The following is a 21,062-nucleotide window of genomic DNA, read 5'->3' on the forward strand; positions in this document are numbered from 1 at the left end:
TGACGCACTCTTGTTTTCACTTGAAACCATTAAGTGCCCCATCACTGCACAAACGCTGTCCATGTTTATACATGGATTTAATGATTTTCCTTGGTATTCCGTAATCCGTACCACCTCGTGATCTCCCATAAACTGTCCCGATGTATCGAATCAAAACAAGCCTTCTGGAAGTCGATGAAATTGACATATTTGCCACGTAATATGGATTGTTCCATTATGTTTCTCAAGATGAAGATCTGCTCCATGATGTGTTCGTTCCAGTCTGGAAAACCTGCTTGTGGCGTCGGAGATTCTTGTCAATACGTGTCTTATCCTGTTAAGTGATGATTCTTCTCAGCATTTTACTATATTGTTAATATAGTTTCCGCTGACATTATAGAGACATCAATAGATAATTAAACTGCATGACATCATACACAATATTTGGAACAATGAAACCTTATTAAGTGACTGGGAAAAGAGTTGAGCTACCAAAGAAAGGTGACTTAACTGATTGCATTCATACTTAATGATAACAAAAATATAAAATGCGGATGTTTTTCAAAGCGAAAAACTTGAATCTGGTTTCCATCCGCACGGTTGTGGACTTCGAAGCAATCGCCGCTTCAGTCATTATTGGTTGCATTGCCCGGTCGGTCTCCTCCCACAATAAAGTACATATTGTCAAGCATTGCTAAATCTCAACATGTTACTATTTCCACTGAATTAGAAAATTGAACTCGTGCACTCAGCTGACTGCAGCTATATAAGGTCAGCTGGCAGGTTTGACTGCTTTCTACAAGTCAAATGTAACTTATAGAGTGTTTTCTGAGTGCAGGACTATACCCCCTTTTATTCATTTATTTGTTCATTCATATATTCCTTTAATCGCGTCTTCATTTCTTCATTTCAATGAAAATCCCACTCGCATTTTGCTATCCGGCCGTGTATAATACTCACGCGTTAATTAACCTATACTCAAGCGCATTTCTTAAATTCTCCATAGCCAATTTAAAGACGTCACTGTGTTTCATCCATCACTGTACAAAAAGATAACCAGTGTCCGATCTTCCCCTATCAACGATCTTTGGTTATGGGAGTGCATAGTGCTTAATCTGCTTTTTACCTAGCCAACGCTAGGGGCGCCCTTCCCCAAGAGCAACTGCTCCCTGTTTCACCCTTTTTTTTTCTAGTACGTGTAATATCGAAGACTGATAATATCAAATATTGGAATAAAAAACCTAAAATTTAAACTTTGATTGAACATAATTTAGCTTTGTATTATTGTATGGGTACTGAAAATTTAAAAACATCGCGCTAACACATTGAACATCGCATATACATGTACATGTAGCCTACATGTATTAAAAAAACAAACATTGAATAGTTCAACGTCTACACGCCTAAAACTTAAAGGAAAGGTAAAATATCGCTGATGGACAAACATTTTTATTATTTATTTTAGCCATGAACAGCTGATGCCTCAACTTCAAGCTCAGTTCAGCCTTCATAATGCCTCACTAAAATAAACATGGACATTTTTACAAATACATCCGGCCCCCCAAATAACTAAACCTCTCAAATGACTTAGGGTGAAATAATTTGAGGTATAATAACTAAGCAAAAATCATCAACTGAGCAAGAAATTCCGAAGCCGTGGGGCATAAACCCCAACTGAATCCCAATCTGCAACGAAGCCGGTATTTAACAATGGCACAGTGGTGGAAGGACATTGCGCAATCTAACGATGACGTCACGGATACGCATGATCGTGCTTGCCGTTCTAAATCCAGAGCACAAAGATTCCGGTTGAGTTTACGTTCCACTTTCGCTCGTACACCGACGGATGCCTTTTACTGAGCATGCAAGTGCCCCTTTGTGGTGATGCCCCAGTTTGAAAACCGTTCCGCCGCCGCTGCCTTAAGAAGTACAGTATATCAAGCAGTGTCAGATAATAATAATCACCCATAGAAACATTCAAGTTGGAATTTATCTTGGCATTCCACAAGAACAAAATGGTGAGAAATCAGTTGGAGATGGGTAATAAGAACGAATGTTACTTAACCACGACCGTTCACATCCGGATTTTCGTATACCCGTATGGTCTCCTTGTTCGATCACGTTTGTTTTCACGTCGCGCACTTGCGCGAGAACAAAAATGATAACGGCGTGAACATTACGTACCACATCCGATGGGTTCTAGATTTAGTCGGGCTTGCTTGAATAAAGTTTTTATCAACAGTCATTTTAAATTTGTTTGTAAATGAGTATTAGTCTTTCAAGTTTATTTCAAAAAAAAAAAGTGTCCCAAAATACATCTTATAGTCTCCTCTTTAAGTTTAAATTTGTACCTAATGATCGCCACAACATTATTTCCTAAATTTTCATCTTTGTACGAGTGCTCCGAGTTAGTCTTAGATTTTCGGAATTGAGATTTGTGGCACGATATTTCTCTTTCACGTCATCAGCGATTTATCAGTTTCCATAAATTGAGATGCTTTTAACAATTTTACGAAGGCCTTTTCCGAGGATGAGTTTCTTAAGAAATCAATGTTCCAAAAGCAATTTTAGGCTTACATGTATATGATTTTATCTATTTCAATTTTAATGTTAAAATAATGTTTTATTGTATTATTGCTCCTACTAAGACCCATGGGAGATCAGTTCTGATAAAAGGACTGAATGGGCCAACCAGTATAAAGAAGAAATGAATAGATAAATGTTTGAAACTGAACTTCGACTTTTACACGCTAATTTTCATATTCGAGGGTCCGCAAGCGCGCCACCAGGGGTCAACTTTCAGGCTCAAGTATTGTTGATGTACCCTAACGTGGCGCGGCCCCTAACGTGGCGCACTTTGATTTTTCGCCTGTAGCGCCTAGCTAGAGCAAAAGTTTTAACTGAAATTTCACAGAAAGTGAAATTTCATCAAGTTATAAACACTCCCGTTCATAAATCGCGAATTTATTTACCCGCTACAAAGTTAAAAGAAAAACTTATTTTGGCGTGATTTTCCGTTTTTATTTTCAAGTGCAAAGTGAACCCTTTGAAAATGCCCCGAAAAATAAGAAAATAATTGTGTGACAAACATCTGGCTGGGTATGTAAGTAGAGATAATAATGATTTATCAGAATTTATCAAGTTTTCAGAAATTCTTAAATGTTAATTTGGAATTTTCCGAGATTTATTTAAGTGCGCCACGTTAGGGAACACTCCGCCAAATTGTGCCCAATTTCCGGACGCCACCGTTTTTTAATTTCGGCTTAAATTTTATGAAACAGAAATTGTTCACAGAGGTTAAACAGCAAGCATTAATAAGGTAAAAGTACCAGTATTTCACTGCATGAATTTGAGGTTTGTCAACAAAGAGGTTTGGCAACACTACACGAGGAAATTTGGGTATGCTTCGAAGTGCGCCACGTTAGGGAACACGACTATAGTACGTCAACCAGTCTGCTCGCAAAATGGATCTTTTTTGTGCCCAAAACTGGCAGCACTTGCAAAATGTAGTTTTTTGTTGGAACAAAACATACAAATTGACTCGTTGAAGTCTATTTTATTTTTTTATTAATACCAAAATAAATTCCAATTTGTTGAAGAGCACGCGGGGAATCAATTTTAATACTTCTAACTTGAAAGAGAGTATCATACCAAAATGTAGCCTGCCTGCGATTTATTGAGGAGTATACGATCAAGTACCCATGATTGAGCCTCACAACGTATAATTTGGGAAGTGGAAAAGGTTTCACTGTTATATTCCATGTCACCGTTGTATGCAAAATACAGGGTGAGTAATAAAAAAAAACGATACCCAAATGGCAGGACCAATTTTTGAAAGAAGTTTTGCCAGTAGCACTTTCAAAATCTGGGATATGAAAGCCCGATCAATGAGCTTTCTTTTAGTACAAGAATCATTCAAATCACTCATGTATTTTTTTATGTTGAACCTATAATCACTGAACTGACGCTTATGTTTTCACAGGCCCGTTGTTGGGGCCGGGGGAAAAACAAGACTAGTGAACCAGCGCACATTATACCTGCTGGATTTTCAACGGCATCGACTGGAGTCTGCGACTTGCAGCCTGCGCATGATGATCAGCGCCGACCTTGGTGACGTACGCAGTCTGTGGCCGTGATATGTTGCACAATTCATGGAAACACATGCGCCTGTATGCGACGTGACGCATGATACGCGTACGTGTACGTAAAGCCATCTCTATCTGCCTTTTCTAAACGAATACCGTCTGTCAGACGACATTTGTTTTTGGCAGAAGGACTTGAAAATCCAACCGCCAAGATGGTAAGACAGCATCATCCTTCAATCTTTCATGATCTATTTTCAACATCTATCAAAGGAGATTATTGATCCCAATTTGAAAAGGATTTTGGTCGGAAAGATATGAAAAATGTGGATTTTGTACGAGAATAGGTGTTACCAAAAAGTACGTGGCATCCGGCCGGTCCGTTCCGTTGAACGTTAGTCATCCCAGTTTGGCAGTTATAGATCGCGACAACGTGATCACAATATGTCCATATTGTTATCATATTTGACCATTAATGACAAATTGTGTGAAATTATCGTTTAAATATCTAAATATTAGTGTGATTTGAAGTAGATAAAACCAGTTTTTACGTAGTCAGTGATGTGTGACGGCGGTGATTGTTAAACATGTTAAATAAATGTTGTCCACGAGTTTTCCCGATGCAGCCAACATGGCCAAGAAGTCTGGGGGACCAGCTGTTCACACAGTGCTAGTGCTAGTGCATGGTTTTTCTGAATTTCATGTTTTAAAAATCGTCCAGAATAATTTAATTACTATTGTCGATGTCATTTCTGTCAACATTGTGTATCTTACTAGCTTTCAAGACAAGGTTTCATGTCTTTTCATAGAAAAACTAGGCCTAGTTTCACTTGAGCCTAGATTTGGTCAACATGGTCAAGTTGGTGTGGGCGACCATGTTTTGGAATTTGCAGCATGAATGCTTGGGTTTGAATCGGGCATTGTCAGGCAATTTATCTAGTCTGACATTGTCTGACATGTCTGAGTAGGCCTAAAACAAGCACTCTTCGCCTTTCTCAACATTTGCCAATTTGGTCGTGGTCTGGCCGATAGTTTTTAGTAGAATCTGAGGGCAAATGAGTCCTGAGCTGCAATAACAAATCATCGCACACTCATCGTCGCCGACAAAAACAGTGTTGGCTGATTTAAATCACGTTGATTGAAATCAGATTTAAATTGCGATTGAAATCAAGTGATTAAAAAAAAATCACTGATTTAAATCAGCTGTTCGAAAGAATGATGCATCCTGACGCCACGTTTTTTATCAATTATCTCAGTGAAGGTACTTAAAGTCATTGCAAAATGACATGAATCTGAGACTGAGAAACATGTCCAACTTTGAAAATACTCTCAACCCTCCATAGACTTTGTTACACATTGAAAGAAGTGGTGCTGGATACTACATTTTTTCCCCCAGTTATTTTGTAAAAATCTTATTTTTGGCAAAACTAAAGTGATAATTTTAATCATTTCAATCAACTGATTTCACTTGATTACAAGTGTATTAGATGTTTTTAATACATTCAAACACACCTTCATCAGCATCGACTCAATTTACATGTAGGTTTTGCATAATTACCCAAATTCATTGTTTTGAATAAAGGCAAGATTTGAGTCTTAATGTTTTTCTTCAAATAATTGTGTAGTCAGCACATCCACTTTTGCTTTAAACACTCCGTGATCTGTTAAAAGTAATAATATGAATCATTTTCGCTGGTGTAGGTTTACTTAGACCATCTAAAAAGGTGTATTAAAATCTCATATTGATAGTCTCACTGATTCCTAACCAATGATGATGATAATAATCAATGATAATTGGGAATTTTCGTCAGAAAATGTCTGAATACCGAATTTAGTTTTGTGGAAGGTATTATTGGAGCCTGAAGAAATACTTGTTGATTTGTGTAAAGGTGGATGGGAAGATGTAGACAAACTTTGAAACAAATCAATATTTTAAAACATGATCAATAAAAATAAGTGATTTAAATTAAGCAAATCTGATATAAATTTTAAAATTATCAGATTTTTATTATTAAAGAAAAAGATAAATAATAAAAAAATCACCAATCCTACGGTGGTCCTATCAGAGTTTATCCCCCCCCCCCAAAGCAAAAACCCCAGAGTGCCAAATATCCATTAGAGATCGAAAATCAGATGGTGGTAGGTACATTGTACATGTACATATGTGTATGTATATTTACAGTTAACCACTCGTCGTGTTTGCAGTTGCCATCTTGATGTTGGTTGTGATTCAAATTCAAGTTGCGATGCATCAAGTTGCGATGCATCATCTTAGATACCTAACTTTGGTCCGACCATTTTCTAAGCAGGGGAGATTATCTCCATTTCAGTGCGGGCCAGACTTGCATGTAAAGGGCCAGACTTGCATCATGGTGAAGTTTATGCAATCCTATTACCCTAACCCCTTGAGCACTTTTACTAGAAGTATCCTGAATCCGCCAAAATCCACCAACTTCTTTTGTGTCCTGAGTCCCATCAGAATCTACCAATGAGTCCATCAGAATCCACCAGTGTAGTACATACCTCGTACACACCAAACATATAGCCAAGGAGTTAACTGTTGAGATCCTGAATCCATCAAAGTCCCCACAAATCATTTTGGATTGTAGACCTTTATTTCAAACACATTTTCAAGTTGTTCACTTACCGTCATGTCAATTATGCTAATTAAGATGCAATGTTAATGCAAAATGACCTAATTAAATATCTCATAAATTTATGCAACATGCTATGACCGTGCAACTTGGTATAAACATCAGTTGTATAGAAACATTTAATTTAAGCAATATTTTGTATCATTTCACACAGTCTTAATCAAATTCTCATTAACATAGAACAAATGAGAAAAATAAAGTGGACAGCCAAATAGTTAAGACATTTCCCCTCACTGTCGTAGTTTTGTTCTTGAAATAAGATCAAAAATAACGTATTTATGGCGGTTTGAGTTTCCAGAGACTCCAAAGACAAAACTCTCAAACAAAAATTGAATAAAGTACATAAAAAGTGCCAGGTTTGAAATATTTCGGAGCGACCATGTCAACAAATCATCTATTAGTCATTTGGAATGACTCAAGTGTCTGCACTTTTACAATGGAGAATCACTACATAAAAGTTGGCCTGTCTTTACAAAATCTTTTTCGGTCAACTACATGTACCTACATTTGTGGTTGTGTAAAGGTGACTGGATGAAAGTGGAACAATTTTAAATTAATGTTAAGCAAATATAAACAATCTCCATACAAACTGAGGAAAATGTTCCGGCTTTTTAAGTAGTGCGTGTAATTTTTTCAGGTGAACTTCACAATAGACCAGATTCGGGCCATTATGGACAAAAAGGCCAACATCAGGAACATGTCCGTCATTGCCCATGTGGACCACGGCAAGTCGACCCTTACTGATTCCTTAGTCAGCAAAGCCGGCATTATCGCCGGTGCCAGGGCAGGTGAAGCTCGTTTTACTGATACACGTAAAGACGAGCAGGAAAGATGCATCACCATCAAATCCACGTGAGTATAGTCAACTGAGGGTGTTTCTTTTATTTATTTTTTACAAGTACACATGCGCCGTGGGCTTCAGTAAATTATTGAGTTCTGTCAAAACTTTCTAGTATCTTTTTACTATTTTTTTTTGGCCTCATTATTATGATAAGTATTTACACTCTTATCGTTTTGTTTTCTGTCGTTCAGTGCCATCTCCTTGTACTACGAATTGGCGGAAGCCGATATGCAGTACATCACCCAGGAAAAGGATGGCAATGGCTTTCTGATCAATCTGATTGACTCTCCTGGCCACGTGGACTTCTCCTCCGAAGTGACTGCTGCTCTGCGTGTGACTGACGGTGCACTGGTTGTTGTAGATTGCGTCAGTGGTACGTCGAATTACACTTGGGAATGGAGCATGTGCCATTTGTTAAAAATTGGATGTTGTGGTCACATTATGCCAACTTTCAGCAAATGGTTCTCTTATGGCACTGCATGTATATCTCTTGAAATATGAATGGTTTAAAAGTGTTGACATAAACTGTTTAATTGACCTATCGCCGTTTGCGAGTTGGCCACGCCCCTTAGACAACCCTGTGTAATTTTGGTACGCTGAGTTTTGTTTGTCTCAGATGTTGCGCGTTCCGCGTCCATTTGTAAATCATATCATTGGCCTACCGCGATAGGTCAATTAATAATTAATGTGGACCAAATAACATACACAAGATGCTTAAATGTTTGGGTTGCTGGGCGGTATGTCGTTATGGGCACATGGTCTATAGGGCTTTGCATATTTGAATAATTTAGTATTTTGTTTTTTTTCCAACTTTGACTTAATCATCTTTTATTTCTTGACTTGATTGTGCCCTACAAAATCCCCTGGAACTCTTCGATTTAAATATTTTCAAATTCCAAAACTGATAAACTTACAAAGCATTTTCAAAAAGAAAAAGTTTCAGGATTTCGTCTATATGGGTGTATTTAGCCTGTGTGTTATCAGTTCATATGATTGGTCTGGCTGTTTATGGCTCACTTTGCTGTGTGACTTGTCTATCAGTTATTCTCTTTCTCAAAGACAAAGAATTTAACACACAAAAAATTGATGGTTTATTTAAAAGTTTACCTCTGAACCCTGAAACGCTTGCAGGTGTGTGTGTTCAGACCGAGACTGTTTTGCGTCAGGCCATCGCCGAGCGGATCAAGCCCGTGGTGTTCATGAACAAAATGGACCGGGCCCTGCTGGAATTGCAGTTGGAAATGGAAGACCTGTACCAGACTTTCCAGCGTATTGTAGAGAGCATCAACGTGATTGTAGCCACTTACGCAGATGAGGAGGGACCCATGGGAGATATCCAGGTTACAAATCTTGAATGACTTTATGGATCAACCTTCACATTTTGGGTCCAAAGTGCAATGTTTATCCTGGCCCTGTTACCTCTGAAATTGTTTAAAAATTCTTCAAAACTTTTTTGGGGTTGGGTAGATCAATTGCGTAGTCACTGTGGGAGAAAGAATGCATTAAGGAGTACATCTATAAGTTGCAAAATGTAACAGACAGGAAAAAAAGGGATCCCAGATTTATAGAATGACTCACCTATAAACTCCCAAAGTTCCTATTTTGGAATGATCAGAAATAAGTTAAATTGATGGATTTTAAAAAAAGTTTTAAAGGACTTTATGTTGTTTGGACATCAACTATATGGACTATTTTATTTGTCCGTAAACAAAATATTTGAAGAAGTTGTACATTCTTGAGTGAAGCAAACGGTTTTTTTCTAGCTTCAGTGAAATGATAGGACGATACTACGTCTACCAGAATCCTGTTTGTGAAAATGTCTGTGTTGTCTCTGTTGTGGCCTAATAATCAAATACTTATTGGAGTTCTATAAAAGCGATTTTTTTTTTAAAAGAATTTTCTCAGTAATTCATCTAGTTTTGCCTGAAACACTGTTTTGCACTTCTGGTTGAATGTTATTTTGATTTGATTGTCACCTTCCCGTTAATCAGGTTTATCCATACAAGGGCACAGTAGGCTTCGGCTCTGGCCTGCATGGCTGGGCCTTCACTCTCAAACAGTTTGCTGAGATCTATGCCGCCAAGTTCAAGATCGAACCGGCCAAGTTGATGAAGCGTCTTTGGGGCGATCAGTTCTTCAACCCTAAAGAGAAGAAGTGGAACAAAATCGGCGGGGAGGGTTACGTCCGAGGCTTCAATCAGTTTGTGCTGGATCCCATCTACAAGGTAGGCATGATGACTGTTATTGCCTCCGGACCAACTACCAAGCTTTCTACTCAAAGAGCACCACTGAAGAAATCCCTGCCTCTTTTTTTTTTTTTTTAAAATAAAGAAGACTCAACGCCGCGTCCAATATTTCTTCTTTGTTGCAATCTTCTGAGTACAGTGTGTCCCAGAAAATGCAGGCCCGGACAAATCAGCGGCCATGTCTAAAGAAATATTCATGTGAGACTAAATTTAGTTTGTGTTTTTTTCCATGCTGTTGATGTTGTTCATTGCCTGTGGAATAAATAAACTGTTTGAATACTTTTAAAGCCATGACTAGAAACGTTAGAGCTCCATAAAAAGCAAACTTTACACTTTTAAACGGCATTAGCTTGTGCTGGTGAAGAGGGGAAGACCATGAACCTGTATCACACACGAACACATTTCACATGCAAACAAGAAGAGACTGTCCTTATTTCGTAACAAATTTACACAGTTTCCAGTCATGGCTTTAAACGTTTTCAATCAGTTCAGTCTATTTTTCCACAGGCAATAAACATCATCAACAGCATGAAAAAAACACAAACAAAATTTAGTCTCATATGAATATTTGTTTAGATATGGCTGATGCTGATTTCTGGGACACTCTTGTACAGCTTTCGTAGTAGTTTGGCCCATACCCACCATTATGCCAAACTCAAAGGCCCTGCTTTGTTTACCATACATCAGTGAGCTGAAAACCAAAATTGAAGGGAAAAAATAACATGCATTTATGTCAGTGGCATTGCATTTAGTAAGTCATTATTGAACTTAAATGTAGTGTCATGGATTGTATGCGTGCTGTTGTTTACGAGCTTTTATTTTGTTTCACCTCGATTCCACTTTGTAGATTAGAGTGACACGTATTTATGAAGATGCCCTCTAACCCTAACTCACTAGCTTCTTTTACTAGGAAATGGATGAATTCCATCAAAATCCATCAATCACTGTGTGTCTGATACAAAACTGTACATGACATAATGGAATCCATCACTGACGCACTGGTTGACATTCATGGACTTGCTACACATGGCTTTTATCACAATAGCAGTACAGGAAGCTAGGCAAAAATCAATCGGATACCCCTAGCACTGCTTCAGGCCATTAGGCCCAAGTCCATCATACTCCATCAATATTTAGTCACGGCAGGCCTTCTGGACCAAGTCCCCCAAAATCCACCAAAATGGGGGATGGATGTTGATGGAGTTGGGGTGGTTAGGGTTAAACAAGCTCACTTGGACAATGTTGTCTGGTTTAGTTTAAGTAGAAACTGGTTTCTCCTGGCTGATTTTCTTTAACCCTTTAGCAGTTGTATTAAATTGTATTACATTATATGTACTCCTTCAGGAATCAATAAAACTGTAGAATGCTGGGATTGGATTCAAACGGTATGAGGAGATACAGGCAGGGTGATTTTTGGCAGTGCAAGGGCTAAGGGGTAAAAAAAAAAAAAATTCCCAAAACGAATAAAATGAGAAGCCTGCCGAATTAGTTAAGTTTGAAATTAAGTCCAGTTGTTATTTTAGGGGCTTAGGAAACCTGATCAATACATAACCCGACCCCTTGTCTTCTGGCAGGTCTTCGACGCCATCATGAAATTCAATAAAGATGCGACTCAAAAACTTCTAGACAAACTTAACATCAAACTCTCGACTGAAGCCAAAGAAAAAGAGGGCAAGCCCTTGATGAAGGAAGTGATGCGCAAGTGGCTGCCGGCCGGTGAGGCCCTGCTGCAGATGATCACCATTCATCTACCATCGCCAGTCACCTCGCAAAGGTACCGCATGGAGTTGCTGTACGAAGGCCCGCATGATGACCCTTGTGCCTTGGGTAAGTGCTCAGCTGAAAATTATTGATTGAATTTTTTGGTAATCCCTCTTGCCACCAGTAACCCCACATATTCATCACGACCAGGGTTTCGAATCCTGGCCGCAGATCACATGTGAGTAGAGTTGTGCGTTGGTTCTCTCCTGTGCCATGAGGGTTTTTTCTCCGGGCCCTCCGGTTTTCCTCCCTCCGGAGAAATCTAACACTTTCGATCTCAGGCTGTGCTCCGTGATCATATATGGGTCGATGTGGCCGGCAGCCATAGGCGCCTTTACGTGCCAGCGGCCCGACCACATTGTAGCCGCGTCCTTTGCAGTTCAGCATACCAGCTGCGAGTAAGGATGATTAGCCTCCCAAATTATTATTATTATTATTATTATATTCCATCATATTCTGCACCCAGGACGGTTTTGGGTTTTTAGGTGGTTGAAGTGTTTTTGTGCCATTCTGTACCTCATAAAGATGGGGTGCACTTTTGCAGATTTAAATCTGATGTCCAGGATGTTGTAAAAGTGGATGCACTCCTTCATTAAATGCTTCCGCCACAAGTGATTATGATCCGCAAAACCACCTCCTTAACGATACTTGAATGGCAAATTACAAAGTTCAAAAGTAACAGGGACAGGAAAACTGTCACACTTTGGACCTATTATTTAAAGAACAACCCATTTTGGAATATTTGATCCTGGTGTTAGTGAAATTTGGATCGATTTGTCAAAGTGTCCCCTAAATCCATTGTAATCCCTGATTCCCAGCACTAACACAGGGGACATAATAGATGCACTCTGCTCCATTGTAATACTGGCCTTCACTTGGGATAATGGCACATTTATTAAGATTCAGAACTCGTAGCATTTTGTTTGCAAAACTTAAGTAATGAAGTTGGTAAGCTTATGGATTTGTGTGTGTGTGTGTGTAGGTATCAAGACCTGTGATCCCACTGCGCCTCTGATGATGTACATCTCGAAAATGGTACCGACTACGGATAAGGGCCGCTTCTACGCATTTGGCCGGGTCTTTTCAGGTAGAGCCTGCACGGGCCAGAAGGTACGCATCATGGGACCTCACTACGTACCTGGCAAGAAGGAAGACCTGTACCAAAAAAGCATCCAGAGGTGAGATATGGGTCTTGTTTAACCCTACACCCCCATATCAGGTACTCCCCCCCCCCATATCAGGTATCAACTCTCCCCCCCCCCCCCTTTTCTGGCACCCTGGTAAATGCAACGAAATCCAACACAGCTCATATAAGAACCCTGCTAAATGCAACAGTGGATTGTGTTGCATTCAGGGGTGAGATATGGGTCTTGTTTAACCCTACACCCCCCATATCAGGTACTCCCCCCCCCCCCATATCAGGTATTCAACCCCCCCCCCCCCCTTTCTGGCACCCTGGTAAATGCAACGAAATCCGACACAGCTCATATTTATAAGAACCTTGCTAAATGCAACATTGTAACAGATGTACTAGCTGTGCTGTTCGAGTTTCACCCTGAAAAATAGATTTGAAATTGCTATTGTTCTGGACATACAAAACATTTCTTGCTTGAATATATATATGTTTATTTTTGAAGAGACATATACATGGCGTATCACAAAGGTTTCATGCCAAGTTGGAATAAAGTATCAATGTACACAATCACATTATTGTGTTGCATTAGCACAACAGGTAATGCACAACTGCTTTTCATATCTATAAAAGGTGTATCCGCACATTTTTAAAAAAACAAACCTGACATTTGTATGTCATACTCAGGACTATTCTGATGATGGGACGTTACATCGAGCCCATTGAGGATGTACCCTGTGGTAACATTGTCGGCCTTGTCGGTGTTGACCAGTATCTGGTGAAGACTGGAACCATCTCCACATACGATCAAGCTCACAACATGAAGGCAAGTGCAATTTGCATTTTGAGGATTTAAGTCAGGAAAATGCCAGCCAAGGCAAAGCCAAAGGTGTCGTGGCTTTCTTGTGGGCGCCATCCTATTTAAAATGTTGACATTAGAGTACAGAAGAATTTTTCTTTAGCCCTTACCTCACCTTAACCCTAACCCTGCCAGACGCAACACAGTGCATCAGGTGGAAAAGAACTGGTGCACTTTGATGCATTCAGCTGCCAACACCAGTGCAAGAATGGCCAGCTCTGAAACAATGAGAGCTAAGTCCCACTGAACAATGCCACAGTTGTATCCTGCTGCGTGCAGTGACCACAGACTCTGAGGCAGTGTGGCCTTGAGACTTTTCAAGATCCATGTAGCAAGACCCAGATGGATCTTGCTACACTGGGCAGGCTTGTCACTTAGTCAAGTGTTGCATATTGCTGTGCTTGGCAGGGTTCTAGCAAACATACCCTGGAGGGTTAGGGTTAAGCTACAAAATACTACTAGTAGTAAACTGTAGTATGCAGTACTTCAGCATATAAGTGGGCGCAGAACTCAAAAGTATTTTCTGGTGTTTGGTACCTGCAAACATATTTTTTGTAGTACTTTGTAGTATGTGGTACTTTATACCCCAAATGAATGGGTTTTTTTCGGGGTTAGGGTTAACGAAAACAGTAAGGTCCACATTGGTGCTTTATTTTGATTGCATGTATTTTTTTTGGCTATTAAGTTGCATTGTCTGCCTAGCCTGTTACTTAAAATTCACGCCTGGCAATTTTATGTACATATACATCAAGAAATAAGCCTTAAGTCACATACTGTGGGTGGCTTGAGTGGCTAGTGCTAGTGAGGAGGATAAAGATTAATGAAGTTTTAATAGCAGTCTGTATTTTCATTACTTAAATCAGTATCCCCCATATTCCTAAATGTTGTATAAATTTAAAGCTCTTGTTCTGCAGAATTGAGAAATAAATATATCTCCATTAAAAAAAAAAAAAACCTGACTTAAAGCTCATTCTGTGGTGGCAGGCCACAAACATTTGAACAATTATTTGATCCTTATCTAATTGGTGACCAGGTCATGAAGTTTTCCGTAAGTCCCGTGGTACGTGTTGCAGTAGAGGCCAAAGACCCATCTCAGCTGCCTAAACTGGTGGAAGGATTGAAGCGTCTGTCCAAGTCGGATCCCATGGTGCAGTGCATCATTGAGGAGTCTGGGGAGCACATCGTGGCCGGAGCCGGAGAACTCCACTTGGAGATCTGCCTCAAGGATCTGGAAGAGGACCATGCCTGTATCCCACTTAAGGTACGATCAAGGATTCAGCGCCCCGACTAGTCTTGGACTATATTTCAATAATACCGTATAGTGACAAAAGAATTTTGGTACTGAACATTACCGGATGATGTTGTCAAAATACCAAAAATTATGAAATTCTGACAACCCTCTTAAATGTGGCCAGGGGTGTGCAAAAGCCATTTAAAAAAAGGTGACGGAAATGACTTGGCAATATCTGCACTATGGTATATGTATGTATGTATACATGTATATGATATGGAAAACTGTTATCACGGTATCTTGATAAGGTGAAAATTGTGCTTACTGGTCTTCCGGTAAGGTTCTGTCCATGGTGCCTGTTTCCCTAACACAATATGTCTAATTCGAATTTTGATAACATAATTGTCCTCCCAGAAAAAGTACCCTATAATACCGAATACCGCTATATTCTGGATGGAGATCGGGAGCTTAGGATTAAATATGTACTGTTTATGCTCTTGAACAAGTTTGACGTTTTCTCCGGATGAATTTTGACCCAAGAGTCTCTTATTTAAAAAAAAAAAAAAGAAGGCTTTTTTGTGTTTTCATCTGTAACCCTCTGAAAAATAGGCTTGCATTTTGGGTTTCTTTTTTAGCACAAATAGATCCACCTTGCAGGTAGACTGGCACATTGATGATGTTCCTTTTTTTAAATTCATTTTAGAAATGAATTCAAATTAATGAAACGAAGAGCTTTTATAGTACCGTGAAATGATAGGAAGATGGGTGACAGGATGCATTTGAAGAGTGTAGTGTCATGTGAGTTTAAGATGAAAAAGTGGGAGGATTGGATGGCTGTGAGGGCCATGTTGTTGATGGTAATGCACACTGCACAGACCTATATTTTCAGTGAGATGACTGACCAGTGTATTGACACTTTGCTTCTAAGATGCATAAAAGTGTAGGAATGTGTCTTGGAAAGCCTTAATGTTGTCGTGGAAGAGTCATGGAATTTAATTTAAAGATTTATGAGAGAACTCTGCACTTAATTTTGGCAGGATGGCATATTTAAATTCTTTTATTTGTACTTGCAATTTGATTTAATTATTTTTTTTTCTTTACAGAAATCTCTGCCAGTGGTTTCCTACAGAGAAACTGTAGAGACGGCGTCTGATAGAATGTGTCTTTCCAAGTCTCCCAACAAGCACAACCGCCTGTTCTTGACAGCTGTCAACTTTCCCGATGGCCTTGCAGAAGACATTGAAAAGGTATGTTTATAAAATTCAGTGTAAGAGTGTCCTGGCTTATATAAATCCTCTTTGATTTTCCTCAAATACACATAGATGTGATCTGGGATAATGCCTTTTTTTAAAAGCCCAAACTAAGCCCCTTTCAAGAACTTATCACAAGGTTTGTGATATTTTGAAATTGTTCAAACTGGGCCGTTCCAATCATCTTGTTCATACTTGGCTTCTCTAATAGCCTCATCCTGTCAGTAAAATAGAGTGAATTCTACTTATTATCTAACACAACTTAACTGAAAAAAAGTGGTACTTGTTTGCTTTTAACCCGTTAGAGGCCACACTTTCCTCGGCATATTTTTGGGAAAGGCTATGTGTCCAAAGCCTTTCCCAATTGGGGCAGATTTTGTAACTTTCATTTTTATTTTCTTATGTGTCGTCAAACCAACAAAGATTATATGTAAGTGGTATGTGCTTTGAAAGATCTTGACCTGAACTATCAACTTTCATGTGTCGTTTTAGTAGAAACAGTTGAAAACACTGGGCGCCTCGAGTCGCTATGGTTGTTATACCAAGCCCTTCAGGTGCTCTGGTTGAACAAGGGTTAAGCCTAAAGCGGCCCTCCATTTAAATTCCGAAGTCTCATTTTTTTGTCTGTTCAAACTCCATCAGGATGAGATCACACCCAGGACTGACGCTAAAGTGCGTGGTCGCTTTCTGGCTGACAAGTACGAATATGAAGTGAACGAGGCCAGGAAGATCTGGTGCTTTGGGCCGGAGGGCACGGGGCCAAATCTACTGATTGATACCACCAAGGGAGTGCAGTATCTGAATGAGATCAAAGATAGCATGGTGGCTGGCTTCCAATGGGCAACCAAAGAGGTATGCACAACAACAGTAGGACTTGCACTAAAAAAAAGTACAATGGGCTGCACGCAGAAAAGAAAATTTAGTGTAGAAGTTCCTGTTTAGAGTCAATGCTTGGTGTAATGGTACAAAAAAAGTATAGACAATTGTAATACGGTGCAATTGCAATTGTAATACGGTGTTAATGTTACATTCTACTGTACCTTGATTTTGCTTGGGTACAATGTTGTCCCCCTTTTTTTGTATTTCAATAAATTTGAATGAAACCCCTTTGATGAATGAAACTCTCTCGTGATTTTCGCATGACTGGGCAAACAATTTGGTCCTTGGGAGAGCCAAGTCAATAAACAATGTGGCAATGAGGGGGTTTACCAAATTTGAATTAAATGTTTGCAATTGACAGGGAGTTTTGTGTGACGAAAATGTGCGGGCAGTACGCTTCAATATCCACGACGTGACCCTGCATGCTGACGCCATCCATCGCGGTGGTGGCCAGATTATTCCGACTACCAGACGTGTTCTCTATGCCTGCATGATGACAGCAAATCCTCGCATCATGGAACCTGTCTATCTGGTGGAAATCCAGGTAGGTCCAAGTATCTGGTGGTGATTTACAGCAGAGTTGTACAAGTGCTTTCCATGACTATAAGCACATTAATGCATTACTCAAGGGTTTTTGTTGTGAAAACGGACATAAGCCAAATGCAATAGCCTCCAAAACAGTAGAGAATTGGTTCTTCTGCCTGTACCTCTTAAAAAGTTTCAAATTCCAGCGGGAGAACAGTTCCATGAGTTGGAGTATGAGTACATTCTCATGAGTACGAGTATGAGTAGGACAAATGTTCTTGAGTACGAGTAAGAGTTCTTCAACACTGATTTACAGTATATAAAAATAACTGCTTTGAATGGTCAAGCAGTCCACATCCACCGATTCAGCTAATGAGTGCGAGAGATACTGGATTAATTAAACCAATATCCAGTATGAAATGAGTCGCTATTCACTTGCATTTCTCCAAGCTAGCCCATCATGAATTGTTTTGGACACAACTCTGTATGTGCATATACACGGACCTCTGGTTGGTATTTTAATTCGTGTAGTACATGTTCAGAGCGGGGCTGCTTTTGTTTCTCTTTCACTGTGCACAGAAAAATAGTAAAAACGGGATATCATGTGATGTGCTTTTGGCCAATCATGAGAGAGAATCTGTGGGTGAGGTGTTTTAAGCCGTTAGTCTCTGGTACCACCCCAAAAAGCCCTGCCTGTTACTCCTTATACCGCTCCAAACCACACCAGCACAAACATGGTAGTTCTCTTAATGGTGGTGTTGATCTGATCAGGACTGCCTTGTTTAAATGCGCGTGATTAAAGATGACAACAATGCTTGGCTTGTTTTCACCTGTACCTAGTGCCCAGAACAAGCAGTTGGTGGCATCTACGGTGTCCTGACTCGCAGACGTGGCCATGTATTTGAAGAGGGCAAGGTCGCCGGAACACCCATGTTCATGGTCAAGGCATATTTGCCTGTCAACGAGTCATTCGGTACGTATATATTTATTACCTGAAGCACATTTTCAATATCGCAGTTTGCTTCATGAAGAAATTTTCTTTAAAGTTGCATTCCTCATGCTGTTCTAGAGTTTTCATCCCAAAAAATAGACTCCTTTTCTTAATTGTTATCTTTCTAGCAATACAAAAGTTTTTCACTTAAAAAGTGAGACATCAACTTAAAAAAAAATTGGTACATAGTTATTTACTGAATGATTACTTTACACTTTCAAATTAGTGGCTGCCACTCAAGAGTTCTATTCTTGCAGGGTACGCTGGTCAGTACCTATAATGTGTGGAGCGGGAGTCGGTCTGCTCGCAAAGCAGATCTGTTGGTGCCCAAAACAAAAAAGCTTTTTTTTCCAGAGGTTTGCAGACAAATTCGTTGAAGAGCACGGGGAATGCAACTAACATTTTTGTTACGAGTGCTGAAAGTGAGCCTTTGGTTCGGGTTTGGCTCAGCAATGTTTATTGGTTCGGTTCATGTTCGGCAACAAATTAGAGTGGCATGAAAGAGTTGCTGTGGGAGTAAAGCTGTTTATCGTCTTTGTGCATTACAAACATCTTTTAGGAGCCCTTTGTGGGACCCAGTCCCGTGCCAGAATAAACCTGGCCACGCCACACTACCTGTGTTTGACACTGCGAATGAACAAAATATTGTTGTTTTGACGTGCTTGAAGTGCCAATGTTTCGGAGAGTTGAATTGCATACGTGAAAAACACGTCCTTATTGTCCATTTTGTCTGATGACCAAAAAGGCGTGTCAACAACATCTTGAGGTCAAAAACTATCAGAAAATTACTCCTTTTGTATTTCTGTTTTTCGAGGGTGATTGAGAGTGCAGGAAGCATTGTCAAACCAATTTTTTTTCTGCTTTTGACGCGATGTCATCAGCAAATGTTTGGCTTAGCACATAGACTGATTCCTGCCAAATAAAGATGATCAATTGGAACGGTATCAGGACCGGGAACCAGCTAAATCGGCAATCGCGTGTTGACACTGGGAACTGTGTTTTTAACAGCAGTTTTTAACGATCTAAAACTGAAGATTTCAGCTAGTAATGACACAATTAGTGGGAGTGGTCAAATTGCATTTTCTTTTTCTTGTAGGCTTCACTGCTGATCTGCGCTCCAACACTGGCGGACAAGCCTTCCCCCAGTGTGTGTTTGACCATTGGCAGATCATGCCTGGGGATCCCTATGACGTTGCTTCCAAGCCCGGGGTTGTTGTCACCGTTACGCGCAAACGCAAGGGCCTATCAGAGGTACCTCCTCCTCTGGATAAATACTTGGACAAGATGTAGAGCTTGGTAGTGACACAGGAAAACAGAGGGGCTAAAACCAGACATTTGAGGGGTACCAGGATAAATAGATTCCTGGCTGATTGTATTTAATGGCGTATACTTGATCACTTTAAAAAAAAAAAACCTGTTCAACTGTAAAGTATCATGTAACGATACACAAATGTATGCCACTTCATTCATTCGTGACCCTTTAATCTAAAATTTTGAAGGAATTTTTTTTTTGTCAATCTAGATAACTTGTATAATTTCTTGTAATATTAATGATATTCAATGTTCATAACGTGTGAAGGAGTAATCATAACTGGCATTATCTATAGGGAGTTTTACGCATTTAAAGAATTGGAATCAAATCTAATTCAAGTCTGATTTAATCTTTTAAACTGATTTTCAAGAAAAATAATTCATAAACCATCAGTTCACAATCTTAAGGCATGATGTAAGAAAGCGTCTTTAAGTTCAAAGTTTTCATGAGATGGAGTCATATTGGATTGGGGTTTTGTTTGGTTTTGGGGTTTTTGTGTCTGCATCCGAAGATATTGACATAAGTTATGTGAGAACCGTTTTAAGTTGTTGAATCTGTCGCATGTCGCCGATAACAAACTGTACAGGTATGCCTAAAATATGGCAAGTCTTCACTTGTTTTGTTTTTTTGGTTTCATACTAAAACTATTCTTTAAAAAGGATGCAGATGTTCAAATTATGTAGCAACAATATACATTGTACAAGTATAATGCTTCAGTTATTTAGCGAGAGATAAATTATAACTGGTTTGCCCTCTGAAAACACCGGCCCTTGTAGTTGAGAGACTGCATTTCCCTGTTGTGAAAGGATTAAACAGCGTAATAAATTGGAAGCTACTTGGAAGGAAATATCACGTGAAGGATGAAACATGTACTAGGCACTAGACTGGTTTGGAATCGCATTCATACGGAAGGCAAAGCGACCCGAGAATGTTGTTGTCCTGGTCTGTAATGGAGAATGCCTTACTGGTGATGGTTAAGCGTAAACTTGTTGAAGGCGTGCATAGCGGTTGGCTTAATATATTAAAATCTGTGAAGCTTCTCTACAAATCTATGACATGTATTTGTGTGTGTTTTGCTTGAATGTCTGTCCAAGTTGAACTTGTATGGGGGTGGGGGTGTAAGAGGAAGGTTTTTTTTTTTGGGGGGGGCGTGGTTTTCATTTCGTTTTTAAATGGATTTCGCCCAGACACAAGTACACCGGCACCCAGCACAATTTGAGACAGCGGTACCCCCATTGTCCTAACATTCCCCTAAATATCTCAATATTGGGGCCAAAAATAGCAGTAGAAGGCGTACATGTATCTGTTCACATTGGAATT

General features: G+C 39.6%; 1 protein-coding gene across 1 annotated transcript; it reads left to right on the forward strand.

Moving 5' to 3' along the window:
* The first annotated feature begins 3,982 nt into the window (after positions 1–3,982).
* Positions 3,983–20,794, forward strand: LOC119740362 (elongation factor 2-like). Its single transcript, XM_038215632.1, has 14 exons — positions 3,983–4,279; positions 7,353–7,567; positions 7,748–7,929; positions 8,688–8,896; positions 9,548–9,781; positions 11,377–11,629; positions 12,546–12,741; positions 13,383–13,521; positions 14,588–14,815; positions 15,889–16,032; positions 16,678–16,887; positions 17,276–17,458; positions 18,280–18,412; positions 19,527–20,794. Exons 1-14 carry the CDS (start codon positions 4,277–4,279, stop codon positions 19,718–19,720), a joined length of 2,523 nt encoding a protein of 840 aa, XP_038071560.1. The 5' UTR covers positions 3,983–4,276; the 3' UTR covers positions 19,721–20,794.
* Positions 20,795–21,062: the final 268 nt, after the last annotated feature.

This window comes from Patiria miniata, unplaced genomic scaffold (assembly GCF_015706575.1).
Source record: "Patiria miniata isolate m_02_andy unplaced genomic scaffold, ASM1570657v1 HiC_scaffold_5, whole genome shotgun sequence".
NCBI lineage: Eukaryota > Metazoa > Echinodermata > Asteroidea > Valvatida > Asterinidae > Patiria > Patiria miniata.